The sequence below is a fragment of the Heptranchias perlo genome, chromosome 14 (assembly GCF_035084215.1).
Source record: "Heptranchias perlo isolate sHepPer1 chromosome 14, sHepPer1.hap1, whole genome shotgun sequence".
NCBI classification, from domain to species: Eukaryota; Metazoa; Chordata; class Chondrichthyes; order Hexanchiformes; family Hexanchidae; genus Heptranchias; species Heptranchias perlo.
The window spans coordinates 7,116,390-7,128,984 of record NC_090338.1 but is presented as its reverse complement, the minus strand read 5'-3'; the positions used below and the strand labels follow the sequence as shown (position 1 = coordinate 7,128,984).

The 12,595-nt window shown below is 47.4% G+C and overlaps 1 protein-coding gene across 1 annotated transcript in view; it reads left to right on the top strand.

Moving 5' to 3' along the window:
• apbb3 (amyloid beta (A4) precursor protein-binding, family B, member 3) overlaps positions 1-9,518 on the top strand; it is an 85,394-nt gene extending 75,876 nt beyond the window's left edge. The window contains exons 11-13 of the mRNA XM_067996591.1: positions 2,600-2,715; positions 6,928-7,107; positions 9,278-9,518. Of these exons, the coding sequence (XP_067852692.1) occupies positions 2,600-2,715; positions 6,928-7,107; positions 9,278-9,517 (536 nt within the window). The 3' untranslated portion in view covers position 9,518. The remainder of the gene's footprint in view (positions 1-2,599; positions 2,716-6,927; positions 7,108-9,277) is intronic.
• Positions 9,519-12,595: the final 3,077 nt, after the last annotated feature.

Genomic DNA, 12,595 nt, shown 5'->3' with positions numbered 1-12,595 from the left:
TAAGGCTACCCCTCCCCCTCTTCCATTTTCCCTATCTCTCCTGTAGACCTTATAACCTGGTATATTTAGTTCCCAATCCTGACCATCCTGCAGCCATGTCTCAGTAATAGCTATCATGTCATACCCTCCAATTTGAATTTGAACCTGTAGTTCATTTAATTTATTCCTTATACCCCGTGCATTTGTATATAGAACTCTTAGTTGGGCCACACACCCTAGCCTGACCTTCAGCTTTGATGCTGGGTTAATCGCCTTACGCCGTCTAGTTTTTATTTTATCTGCCTAAAGTACACTTTCTTTCCGTTGCTCTACGCTTTTCCCTTTCACTTGTTCTTGAACAACTGTTTGTACGATTTGTATTGTAGATTTCCCCTGGGTCTTCCCCTCTCTTGCTGCTCTCAACTTTACTCCCTTCTGACTCCCCGCTCAGGTTCCCATCCCCCTGCCACTCTAGTTTAAACCTTCCCCAACAGCACTTGCAAACACCCCCGCGAGGACATTAGTCCCGGTCCTGCTCGGGTGTAACCCGTCCCGTTTGTACAGGTCCCACCTTCCCCAGAACCGGTCCCAATGTCCCAGGAATCTAAATCCCTCTCTCCTACACCATCCCTGCAGCCACGCATTCATCCTGTCTATTCTCCTGTTCCTATACTCACTAGCACGTGGCACTGGTAGTAATCCTGAGATCACTACCTTTGAAGTCCTGCTTTTTAATTTATCTCCTAACTCCTTAAATTCACCTTGCAGGACCTCATCCCTTTTTTTTAACCTATGTCGTTGGTACCAATATGGACCACGACTACTGGCTGTTCACCCTCCCCCTCCAGAGGAGAAGGGACCTGAGTTATGAGCAGAGTAATTAGAACTCAGGAAGATAAGGTTCTGGGGTGATCCTATGAAAGTATTCAAGATCGAAAAGGGTATCGACAAGACAAATGTCAACATAGTCACAGATTGTTCTAGAAACCACAGCCTCAAACTTAGAAGAGGAAGGGTGAAAGACTTGATTACTTTATGCAGTGGGTTGTCAATGCATGGAATGGACTGCCGAGGGAGGCTGTGAGTGGTGATTGCATCAGCCGGTTCAAGAAAGAGTTGGATGAGTACCTGGACTGCACTGACCTGTTCTCTTCCTGGACAGTCCGATGTTGTTATGAACTGGCTACTTTTTCACCAGTGAATCACTCCCGATCCTGTGTATCGACCAACCTACATGGCAAGGAGTTAAATTTTCAACCAGCCGCCCGGGTGGTTTCTCTAATGGGCGGCCGATACGCAACACCAGTTTTACAGCAAGACGCCAAGGTGTAAATCTACCCGAGTGTCAGTGGGCTACTCCAATAGAAGTAGCCCATAATGGATGTATTAAACCTTAGAAAGAAAGGCTTGCATTTATATAGCGCCTTTCACAAGCTCAGGACGTCCCAAAGCGTTTTACAGCCAATGAAGTACTTTCGAAGTGTAGCCACTGTTGTAATGTAGAAAACGCAGCGACCGATTTGCGCACAGCAAGATCCCACAAATAGCAATGAGATAATGACCAGATAACCTGTTTTTAGTGATGTTGGTTGAGGGATAAATATTGTCCCAGGACACCGGGGAGAACTCCCCTGCTCTTCTTTGAAATAGGCCAGACGAGGCCTTGATTTAACATCTCATCCAAAAGGCGGCACCTCCGACAGTGCAGCACTCCCTCAATACCGGCACTGGGAGCGTCAGCCTGGATTACGCGGTCAAGTCGCTGGAGTGGGGCTATGTAACCCATGACCTTCTGACTCAGAGGCGAGAGTGCTACCCACTGTACCACAGCTGATCCGAGTGGAGTGCGAGGGTGGGGGTGGGAGTGGTGTACTTTTTTTACTTACCTTTTTTTGCTGGCAGCCTCCAGCTGCCCCTTTAAAGACCGCTGACTTGTCTACTGTTCACTTGAGAACGCCGACCGTGTCACAACACGGAGCACAACCTGAGCCACAGCTGACACCCGCGCGTTAAACATTTCCATCAAAGGATCACTGATCAAAAGAAACTTACCCTAACCTTTATTTTGTTTGTCCATAGTTTTTATTGGCATCTATTTTTTATCAGTAAACATTTTTACTGCCATATTTTAACAGAATAGTTTTTTATTGGTATATATTTTCACCAATACATTTTTTATCTGTTTTTTTTATAAGTATATACTTGGTATCTATATTTTATCAGTTCATAATTTAATCGGCATATATCCATTCATCATATAGTTTAACTGGTGCATAGCTTTCAGTAAATAATTTTATCACTTTTATTGTTATTTTTGGCATATATTTTTCTCAAAAATATTTGAATCTTTTTAATTGGTGCATATTTTATTGGCATATATTTTGGTCTTTTTATTGGTATTTTTTGTAGCAGTATGTATTTGTGTTTCATTAGTTTATATCTTTACATATTTTTATCAATTAATATTTTAATGTATTTTTATTGGTGTATATTTGTATTGTATATTTTTATCAATATGAATTTATTGATATTTGTATCAATATATATTTTTACCAGTGCCTAGTTTTATTTTTTATCGGTATGTACATTTATCGGTATATTTTTGTCGATGTATTTCTAGGAATGAAGCTGGTGAACAGAGTGATAAAGAGTCTGCTGAATTCCATGGACAGAAACGATTGGCCATCAGTTCTCCTGAGAGTCACGGACACCACACTGTCTGTGTGTAAGGGTGAGGTGAGCACTGGCTCAGATCCTAAACTCCAAATCATTTGTTCAACATTTGTTTCCCGGCACCAATGCTGCAGAAACACCAGTTCCGATAAGTAATTATTATCCTTTACGATCAATCCGTAGGGAAATCAGGTTTTATTCCTTCAGCTGCCTAGGCTCTGGAATTCCCTCCCTAAACCTCTCCGCCTCTCTACCTCTCTCTCCTCCTTTAAGACGCTCCTTAAAACCTATCCCCTCCTGTCCTAATATCTCCTTACGTGGCTCGGTGTCAAATTTTGTTTGTTAATCGCTCCTGTGAAGCGCCTTGGGACGTTTTACTACGTTAAAGGCGCTATATAAATGCAAGTTGTTGTTATTCATCTCACCAAGGGTCAATGGTTTACGATGACTAAGTCAATTTTGTTTTCATTGTATGGAATTCTGGATTACCCGCCAGGCCAACCTCGTGTATCAGTCGACCTGATTATAGACCTCTGGTATTGCCGGGTTTGGGGGAGCTTGCTGTGGGGGAGCGAGGTGGGGGGGGGCAATAAATGGAACTTAGGTTCGTTCACCTTCCATTTGTGGAGTGGACCTTCACCTCTGATTGCTGTTTTCACGCACGTCCCATTTGAGATTTAGAACTGGTTGGGTGGGAAACCTACCACGATTGTGAGAATTGTGTTCTTCAGTTCCGTCCATTTTTCCACAAAAACCGCAAACCTTCGTTCTCACCTCGACCGTCAGCACAGTTATGCAAGGGACTTGACTTACAAAGTGATATATAAAATGATTACCTCTTTTTATATATAAGGGAAAGACTGAACAGACTGGGGCTCTTTTCTCTAGAAAAGAGACTAAGAGGTGACCTGATAGAGATCTTTAAGATCATGAAAGGGTTTGATAGGGAAGACGTAGAGAAGATGTTTCCACTTGTGGGGGAGACCGACACTAGGGGCCACAAATATAAGATAGTCACTAATAAATCCAATGGGGAATTCAGCAGAAACTCCTTTACCCAGAGAGTGGTGAGAATGTGGAACTCGCTCCCACAAGGAGTAGTTGTGGCAAATAGCATAGCTGCATTTAAGGAGAAGCTAGATAAGTAAATGAGGGAGAAAGGAATGGAAGGATATGCTGATAGGTTTAGATGAAATAAGGTTGGAGGAGGCTCGTGTGGAGCATAAACACCGGCATGAACTATTTGGGCCGAATGGCCTGTTTCTATTCTGTAAAATCTATGTAATTCACATAGGCGGTTCCTTCTCTTCATACAAGAGTGGGCTAGGGTCAGAAATGGTTTCAGTCTGTGACCTACCCACGGTGATTCAGATAATCTTTTATAAATCGTTTCACTCATTGTTTAAGGTTTCATTGAAACCCCTTCATCAACCTTACAACCACCCAAAATTGTCCATCATTCTCTGTTGCACCTGCAAGACATTGTATTTTCTGCACTCACACAGTGTGAATCAATCTTTGTCTCCCTTCAGCTTGAGTCACGTGTTATCACCATCACTACACGTTTATTTTTTGTCTCTGACAATCAACCGTTATCTCCTTCACATTCAAAGACGTTCCTCAAATGATAAACATCTCCTTTTCCTCTTGAAGATCGGAGTATGTTTCAAGACAGTAACATGTGTCAGGGTCTGGATTTCACAAGAAAAAGTCACCTGATATCTCTAGCCTCCGACGTCTCTCCTTCTGTCAAAACCTTTCCTTTCTCTATTTTATCGGCTACTATGGTCAGTGTCCCTCTGAAACCTTCCTCTTTCATTTCTCCTGAGATCCAACTACGCTCTGTTACATGCTCTTCCTCAGCTCTGCATCTTCATTGTATTCAAATCATTACTCATCTCCTATAAAATCCTCTTTTCAGCCATGGCTCCCTTGCTTCTGAGTCAGAAGGTCGTGGGTTCAACTCCCACTCCAGAGGCTTGAGCCCAAAATCCAGGCTGACACTCCGCAGTACTGAGGGAACGCTGCACTGTCGGAGGTGCCGCCTTTCGGTTGAGACGTTAAACCGAGGCCCCGTCTGCCCTCTCAGGTGGACGTAAAAGGTCCCACGGCCACTATTTTGAAAAAGAGCAGGGAAGTTCTCCCCGGTGTCCTGGGCCAATATTTATCCCTCAATCAACATCACTAAAAAAGTAGATTATCTGGTCATTATCACGTTGCTGTTTGTGGGATCTTGCTGTGTGCAAATTGGCTGCCGCGTTTCCCTACATTACAAAGATGTGCACACTTCAAAAAGTACTTCAACAGCTGTAAAGCGCTTTGGGATGTCCTGATGTTGGATATAAATGCAAGTACTTTCTTTACTGTAACTCATTTTCTTCCTGACCCTCGAAACTAAGGAACTCCTCACCACCCTCAGCCTTCCTCCTCCTCCTACAATCTACAAACTTGATTCACCTCATCTTCTCTCCTCCTGCGTTCTATCTCAATGGTGTCTTAGGGGCTAGGCCTTAGCCCTTCACTTAGATTTCTTGACTCGACGTTTATACCAGGGGTTGTTAACACCTCCGGGATTGTCCTGGAGTCTTCAGGGATTAAAGACTAACCTCCCGGACACTGCTGTGACCATAAACCCAGGGAGAAAAATCACTGGAGCATTAAAAAAAACAATGTTTTCTTTTCATTTTCTTCGAACACTTTTGTTTATTATTTATAAATATAGTGGAGATGGGGTGGGGGGGGGGGGAAGGCTGTTTGACGGACAGTCAAAAATCATCCAATCAAGTAACGAAGAGTCTGTTTGCTTTCCAATTGGCCGTGGGGAGGCGGGGTTCGGTGAGGATGGACGTGTCAGGCGACCAATGGCGGGAGAACATAAGAAAATAAGAACATAAGAAATAGGAGCAGGAGTAGACCATTCGGCCCCTCGAGCCTGCTCCGCCATTCAATCAGATCATGGCTGATCTTCTACCTTAACTTCACTTTCCCGCCTGATCCCCATATCCCTTGATTCCCTTAGAGTCCAAAAATCTCTCTATCTCAGCCTTGAATATACTCAACGACTGAGCATCCACAGCCCTCTGGGGTAGAGAATTCCAAAGATTCGCAACCCTCTGAGTGAAGAAATTCCTCCTCATCTCTTGACTGAGATGAGGATCGACTCTATGGCCGACCCCTTATCCTGAGACTGTGACCCCTAGTTCTAGACTCTCCAGCCAGGGGAAACAACCTCTCAGCATCTACCCTGTCAAGCCCCCTCAGAATCTTATATGGTTCAATGAGATCACCTCTCATTCTTCTAATCTCCAGAGAGTACAGGCCCATTCTACTCAATCTCTCCTCATAGGACAACCCTCTCATCCCAGAAATCAAGCTAATGAACCTTTGTTGCATCCCCTCTAGGGCAAGTATATCCTTCCTTAGATAAGGTGACCAAAACTGTACACAGTACTCCAGGTGAAGTCTCATTAAAGCCCTGTACAATTGCAGTAAGACTTCCTTACTCTTGTACTCCAACCCCCTTGCAATAAAGGCCAACATGCCATTTGCTTTCCTAATTGCTTGCTGTACCTGCATGCTAACTTTCAGTGTTTCTTGTACGAATACACCCAAATCTCTCTGATCCACCAACATTTAATAGTTTCTCACCATTTAAAAAATATTCTGTTTTTCTATTCTTCCTACCAAAGTGAATAACCTCAAATTTCCCCACATTATATTCCATTTGCCACCTTCTTGCCCACTCACTTAACCTGTCTATATCCCTTTGCAGACTCTTTGTGTCTTCCTCACAGCTTACTTTCCCACCTAGCTTTGTATCATCAGCAAACTTGGATACATTACACTCGGTCCCTTCATCTAAGTCATTAATATCGATTGTAAATAGCTGAGGCCCAAGCACCGATCCTTGCGGCACCCCACTAGTTACAGCCGGCCAACCTGAGAATGACCCGTTTATTCCTACTCTCTGTTTTCTGTCCATTAGCCAATCCTCTATCCATGCTAATATATTACCCCCGACCCCATGAACCAATATGGGAGTGTGGGGAGGGGGGGAGGGGTGTGGGTGGTTGGAGAGCAGGAAGTCACGTGATGAAATCTCCAGGAATACTCTCAACCGGAGTTGGCAAAACCCTAGTTGCTACTCCTCAATGAGTCACCACCTTGTGATGCATTCCCGGGTTATTTTTAGTATCCGCCGGAGAATAGTTCGACAGGGAATACATGTCTTGACCACCCAGCGTGTTTGTTGTGTATTTCTTGTTTTTTGTTCAGGAGGGCGGAGAGCCCTGGTGGGAGTTTCGCGTTCGCTACCTGACCTTTCTGGGCGTGGGGAGGGACCCGCGCACGTTTGGCCTCATCGTCGACACGGGACGGCAGCGTTTTGAGTGCCACGTGTTCTGGTGCGAGCCGGATGCCGGCTGCATCTCCGAGGCCGTTCAGGCCGCCTGCATGGTGAGTATTAGCGTAGGAGGAGACCGCTCGGCCCGTCGTGCCCGTGCCGGCTCTTTGGAAGAGTTGTCCAATTAGTCCCACTCCCTCCCCACTGCCTTTTCCCCAGAGCCCTGGAAATTTTTCCTTTTCAAGTATTTATCCAATTCCCTTTTGAAAGTTACTATTGAATCTGCTTCCACCGCCCTTTCAGGCAGCGCATTCCAGATCGTAACAACTCGCTGCGTAAAAAAAATTCTCCTCATCTCCCCCCCTGGTTCTTTTGCCAATTATCTTAAGTCTGTATCCTTTGGTTAATGACCCTCCTGCCACTGGAAACAATTTCTCCCTCTCTACTCTGACACAAACCCTCATAATTTTGAACACAATTAAACCTCCACTTAATCTTCCCTGCTGTGAGGAGCTTCTCCAGTCTCTCCACATTACTGAAGTCCTTCATCCCTGGTAAATCTCCTCTGCACCTTCTCCAAGGCCTGGCGAAGCACGCAAACCTGAAGCCACCAAACCAAAGCCAACATAATCTAAAGTTCAAAAGCAAAATACTGCGGACGCTGGAAACCTGAAATAAAAACAGAAAATGCTGGAAAACACTCAGCAGGTCAGGCAGCCTCTGTGGAGAGAGAGAAACAGAGTTAAGGTTTCAGGTCGATGACCTTTCATCAGAGCTGGAAGACGTTTGGTAGTAAGTACAGAGCCAGGGGAAAGCGGGGAAGGGGGGGTGGGGATTGGTGGGAGGGAGGGAACGAACAAAAGGGAAGGTCTGTGCTGGGGCGGAGGGCAGGAGTGATTAAATGGCAAAAGGGATGATGGTGCAAGGCAAAAGGGAGGGTGGTACATGTATCTATAAGGATTGTATAAAGTGGAGTCCAATGAACAGGGTCCAGGGGTGAGAGACTTCAGTTCAGTGGAGAGACTGGAGAAGCTGGGATTGTTCTCCTTAGAGCAGAGAGAGATTTAATTGTGTTCAAAATTACAAGGGGTTTTGATAGAGTAGATCGGGAGAAACTTTTTCCACTGGCAGGAGGGTCGGTAACCAAAGATCACAGATATGGGATAATTGGCAAAAGAATCAGAGGGGGAGATGAGGAGAATTTTTTTTTAAATGCAGCGAGTTGTTATGATCTGGAATTCACTGCCTGAAGCAGATTCAATAATAACTTTCAAAAGAGAATTGGATAAATACTTGAAAAGGGAAAATTTGCAGGGCTCTGGGGGAAAGAGCAGGGGGGAGTGGGACTAATTGGATAGCTCTTTCAAAAGAGATGGCACAGGCACGATGGGCAGAATGGCCTCCTACTGTGCCGGGACTCCTTCTGGAGAGTGTACATGTGTAGTCTTTGAATGTGAACAGCACCAGGTTTGACTGTGAAGGTCTCAACAGTTCAATATCCTTTGAAAGAACGTGGGAACAGGAGGAGGCCATTCAGCCCCTCGAGCCGGTTCCTCCATTCAATTAGATCACGGCTGATCTGCATCTTAACTCCATCTGCCCGCCTTGGTTCCGTAACCCTTAATACCCTTGCCTAACAAAGATCTATCAATCTCAGTTTTGAAATTTTCAATTGACCCCCGGCCTCAACAGCTTTTTGTGGGAGAGAGTTCCAGATTCCCACTCCCCTTTGTGTGAAGAAGTGCTTCCTGACATCACCCCTGAACGGCCCGAGCTCTAATTTTAAGGTTCTGCCCCCTTGTTCTGGACTCCCCCCACCAGAGGAAATAGTTTCTCTCTCTATCTACCCTATCGAATCCTTTAATCATCTAAAACACCTCAATTAGATCACCCCTTAATCTTCTATACTCAAGGGAATACAAGCCTAGTCTATGCAGCCTGTCTTCATAATTTAACCCCTTTTAGCCCCGGTATCATTCTGGTGAATCTGCACTGCACCCCCTCCAAGGCCAATATATCCTTCCTGAGGTGCGGTGCCCAGAACTGAACGCAGTATCTCCAGATGGGGTCTCACTAGAGCTCTGTACAGCTGTAAAGAGAAAGTGAACAGAAGATATTCCCCTCCAATTGCCTCTCCAGAGAATCCTGCTGCCCCTCCAACTCCCTCCAGTCAACTTTCCTCCCTCTCTAAGTGATGTGCCGTTGACCCTAGATGACCTCCTACCCTCCCATTTCATTTGTTTGTTTTTTTTGGTGAACCCATTGCCCGTTTTACCCCAACAGCTGCAGTACCAGAAATGCCTGGTGGCCTCCACTCCTCCCGTCAGGACCAAGAGCGTGCTCCGGTCCCCGCCGTCCGCCGCGAAGAAGCACGCGCCCCCAGCCATCGACGTCCCGGGGCCTGCGGCCGGCCCCCTCCAGCTCTCCGCGCCCAAGTGTGCCAGCGGCTCCAACCTGAAGCGAGGCCTGCTGGCTGTGATCGACACTTTCAAACAGAAGCAGCCGGTGCTACAAATGCCGTAGGGTCGCTTGGGGGGGGGGGGAAGGGGGGATGGGTGGGAGGGGGAGGGGGGAACCAGCGGAACCCGTGAGGGAGGGGACGCCTCGCTCTCAGACACCGAGGATTTTAACCCGCCGCGTACCGAAGGCGTTTGATGATGTAGACTATTAGCCAACGAGTTCGGTTCATTGTCATTTTTACGGATATCCCGCTCGGAAAAGTTACTGGGCTGTGAAGGTGATGCGGGGGATGCTGAATTCCGTTCGACCCGAGATTCTGTGGGTGACACTTGAGGCCCCGAAATTCCCCTGGGGGAGGTGGAGGGGAGTTGGGGGGGGGGGGGGGGAGGGGGCAGTGGGACGCTCGATCTGCTGGCGCAATTACAGCAGAGTCGTCTGCCCTCAGCTCGGGCACAAAAAATGGCCGGGGACCGGTGGTGGCAGGGACGAGGGAGGGCGCTTTGCGAGAGCAGAGTTCCGTCAGAGGTTCTTCCCCAATCGTCCGCCGCAAGTTTGCCGGAAGAATCCGCGGAAACCCCTGGAGAAACGGCGTCAGCGGAAGCCCCGCGGAATTTCAACTCCATGCCGGCAAGGAGGAGGCCATTCAGTCCCTGGAGACTGTTCCGCCATTCAATTAGATCACGGCTGATCTGTATCTTAACTCCGTTTACCCGCCTTGGTTCTGTAACCCTCAATACACTTGCCTAACAAAAATCTCAATTTTGAAATTTTCAATTGACCCCCTCAGCTTCTCCCTCTCTTTTCGGGGGAGAGAGTTCCAGATTTCCACTCCCCTTTGTGCGAAGAAGTGCCCCCCACCAGAGGAAATAGTTTCTCACTATCTACCCTATCAATTCCTTTAATCATCTTAAACCCCTCGATTAGATCACCCCCTAATCTTCTATACTCGAGGGAACACAAGCCGAGTCTTTGCGACCTTTAACCCTTTTAGCCCCAATATCGTTCTGTGACTCTCCTGCTTCACCTCCTCCAAGGCCGCTGCGGTAGTACCCCCCCCCGATACACCCCTGGAAGGGGGAAATGTTCCTCCAGCTGTGGGGGTCCGAGGGTCTTCTGGGCCGAAGACAATACTCACAAAGAGAAAAAGTTCCTCAGCTCCCAGTGGCGCCATTGATTAACCTTCTGATATAAAAGGTAATCGAACCCCTCTGGAATCGATCCCCTCAGTGGTAATAAAGGTTTGGGGAACTTCCTGAAGGTCAACAGAGCTCATGCCAGCTCTCGGTTGGCTGTGAGTCGCAGTGAAGCCTACCAAGGGCGTAATGGGCGAGTCCTCCCGGGAAGTGCGGGAACTCCCCCCCCCAGATATGCCCCCTTGATTGGGGGAGGGGTAGGCAGAAGATCAGCCCATGTCCCCTTCCCCCTCCTTCGGAATTTCAAGGGGCAGTGTAAAGAGAGTGCAATGATGGTGTAACCAGGTACTGCCTCAAATTCCTCCCCTCTCTCTGCAGTGGAAACCTTCTTTCCCGCCCTCTCCCCACCCCAGGAATTTTTGGGGCCTCCGTGTTTTACTGATTAGAGTTTCAGCCAATGGTAGATGTTCTTGAAGGTGATGTCCTCACATTGTGACCTCTTAATGATTCGGCCACAGGGGTTGGTGGAAAGAGATGTTGGGAGCGGCTTATTGTTTATTAAATAAACTTATAAAATATGATAAATGAGAATGATGGCACTTTTTTCAATGAATTGAGCCTGCAGCGTTCAGCAGAAACTCTCCTGAAACCAGTCCGCCTCGCTCCCTCTTCAATCGCCTCTCACAATCCTCTCTGTGCTTTGGTTCCACCTTCTGCTCGGTGGGCTAGGAGAAGGGGAGGGTGCGAAGCAGCAGAGGCAGGTGAACGGATGATCTCAACCTCAGTGACAAAGGAGTCCGTGAGCTCCTCGCACTTGTTGTTGGAGGTGAGGGTGGAGGGGGCAGGGGAGAGGGGTTTAAGGAGACGGTTTGTAGTGGAGAGAAGCCAGGGGTTATCTTTCCATCCCAGGATGATGATGGGGTAGTGAGCAGTTTTGAGGAGAGCAGGACCTGAAGTGGTCCAGCCAGATCTGGCCATGAATGGCTTGGTCCTCCATTCGTCGCAATACCTCTGCAGTTGGCGATCTGCTCAATCACTCCTTTACCTCCACCTTTGATGCCCTTGCCCCCCAGTAAAGCTCTTACTCTCTCCCACTCTGGTTGTCCCCATTGGTACGTCCCTCATCTCCGCTCCCTCAAGTCCAAGGGACTTTATCGTACCTGGCGCAAAACTGGCTTGGCCATTCATCGTCAGATCTGGCTGGACCACATAAAGCACTATCGGGTCCTGCTCTCCTCTGCCAAAACTGTTCACTATTCCAGGGGGCATCCTGGAATGCAGACATAACCTCCGGCCTCTCCACCACTACAAACTAGCAACAATCGCTGTTTTTTCCTTCTACCCAATTTTAGCTCTGGCTGAAATGAGCTGACTCAAAGACTGGAGATAAAACAGGGGAATTTCTCACTCTCCGGATCCCAAACCAAACCTCAGGAGCCATCAGGACAGGTACAGCATCTTCGGATCATTTTGACAGACGGCGCTAGACCAGCTTCTGTTGGTCAACAGAGGAGAGAGTGACCCTGCAGTCATGGGGACCCTGCAAACAGAGGTCCAGGGTTAAGACTCAAATTGCCATTTAACTTTCCACCACCGCACTTATCAGCTTAAGATAGACGGTGAATGTGGCTCTAACCTACAGTACATCAGGAGAGGAATCGATCAGGCTCATAATTATTGACGGAAGTGGTTTGACCGACGCACGTCACGCAATACGGACAAAACGCCGCGGAAAGGTGACTCCGATAGTTCGACGTGTGAACGGAATGGCCGAGGAATCGGTTCTGCTCCCGATTTGCATATGCAATGGGCCTAACACCTGTTTCAGGCTGGGCACTCTACCCAATATGGCGTGAAGCGCATACCCGACGCGGATCGAGCGCCCGTCAAACATTAGACCTGAACTGTTCAGCGCCCTGTTTCTCGCCTGGAAAAAAAACAGCTGCAGCACGATCCAATTTCTAGGCCAAAGAGTGAGGATAGATCGGAGAAGAATAAAGACTGACAA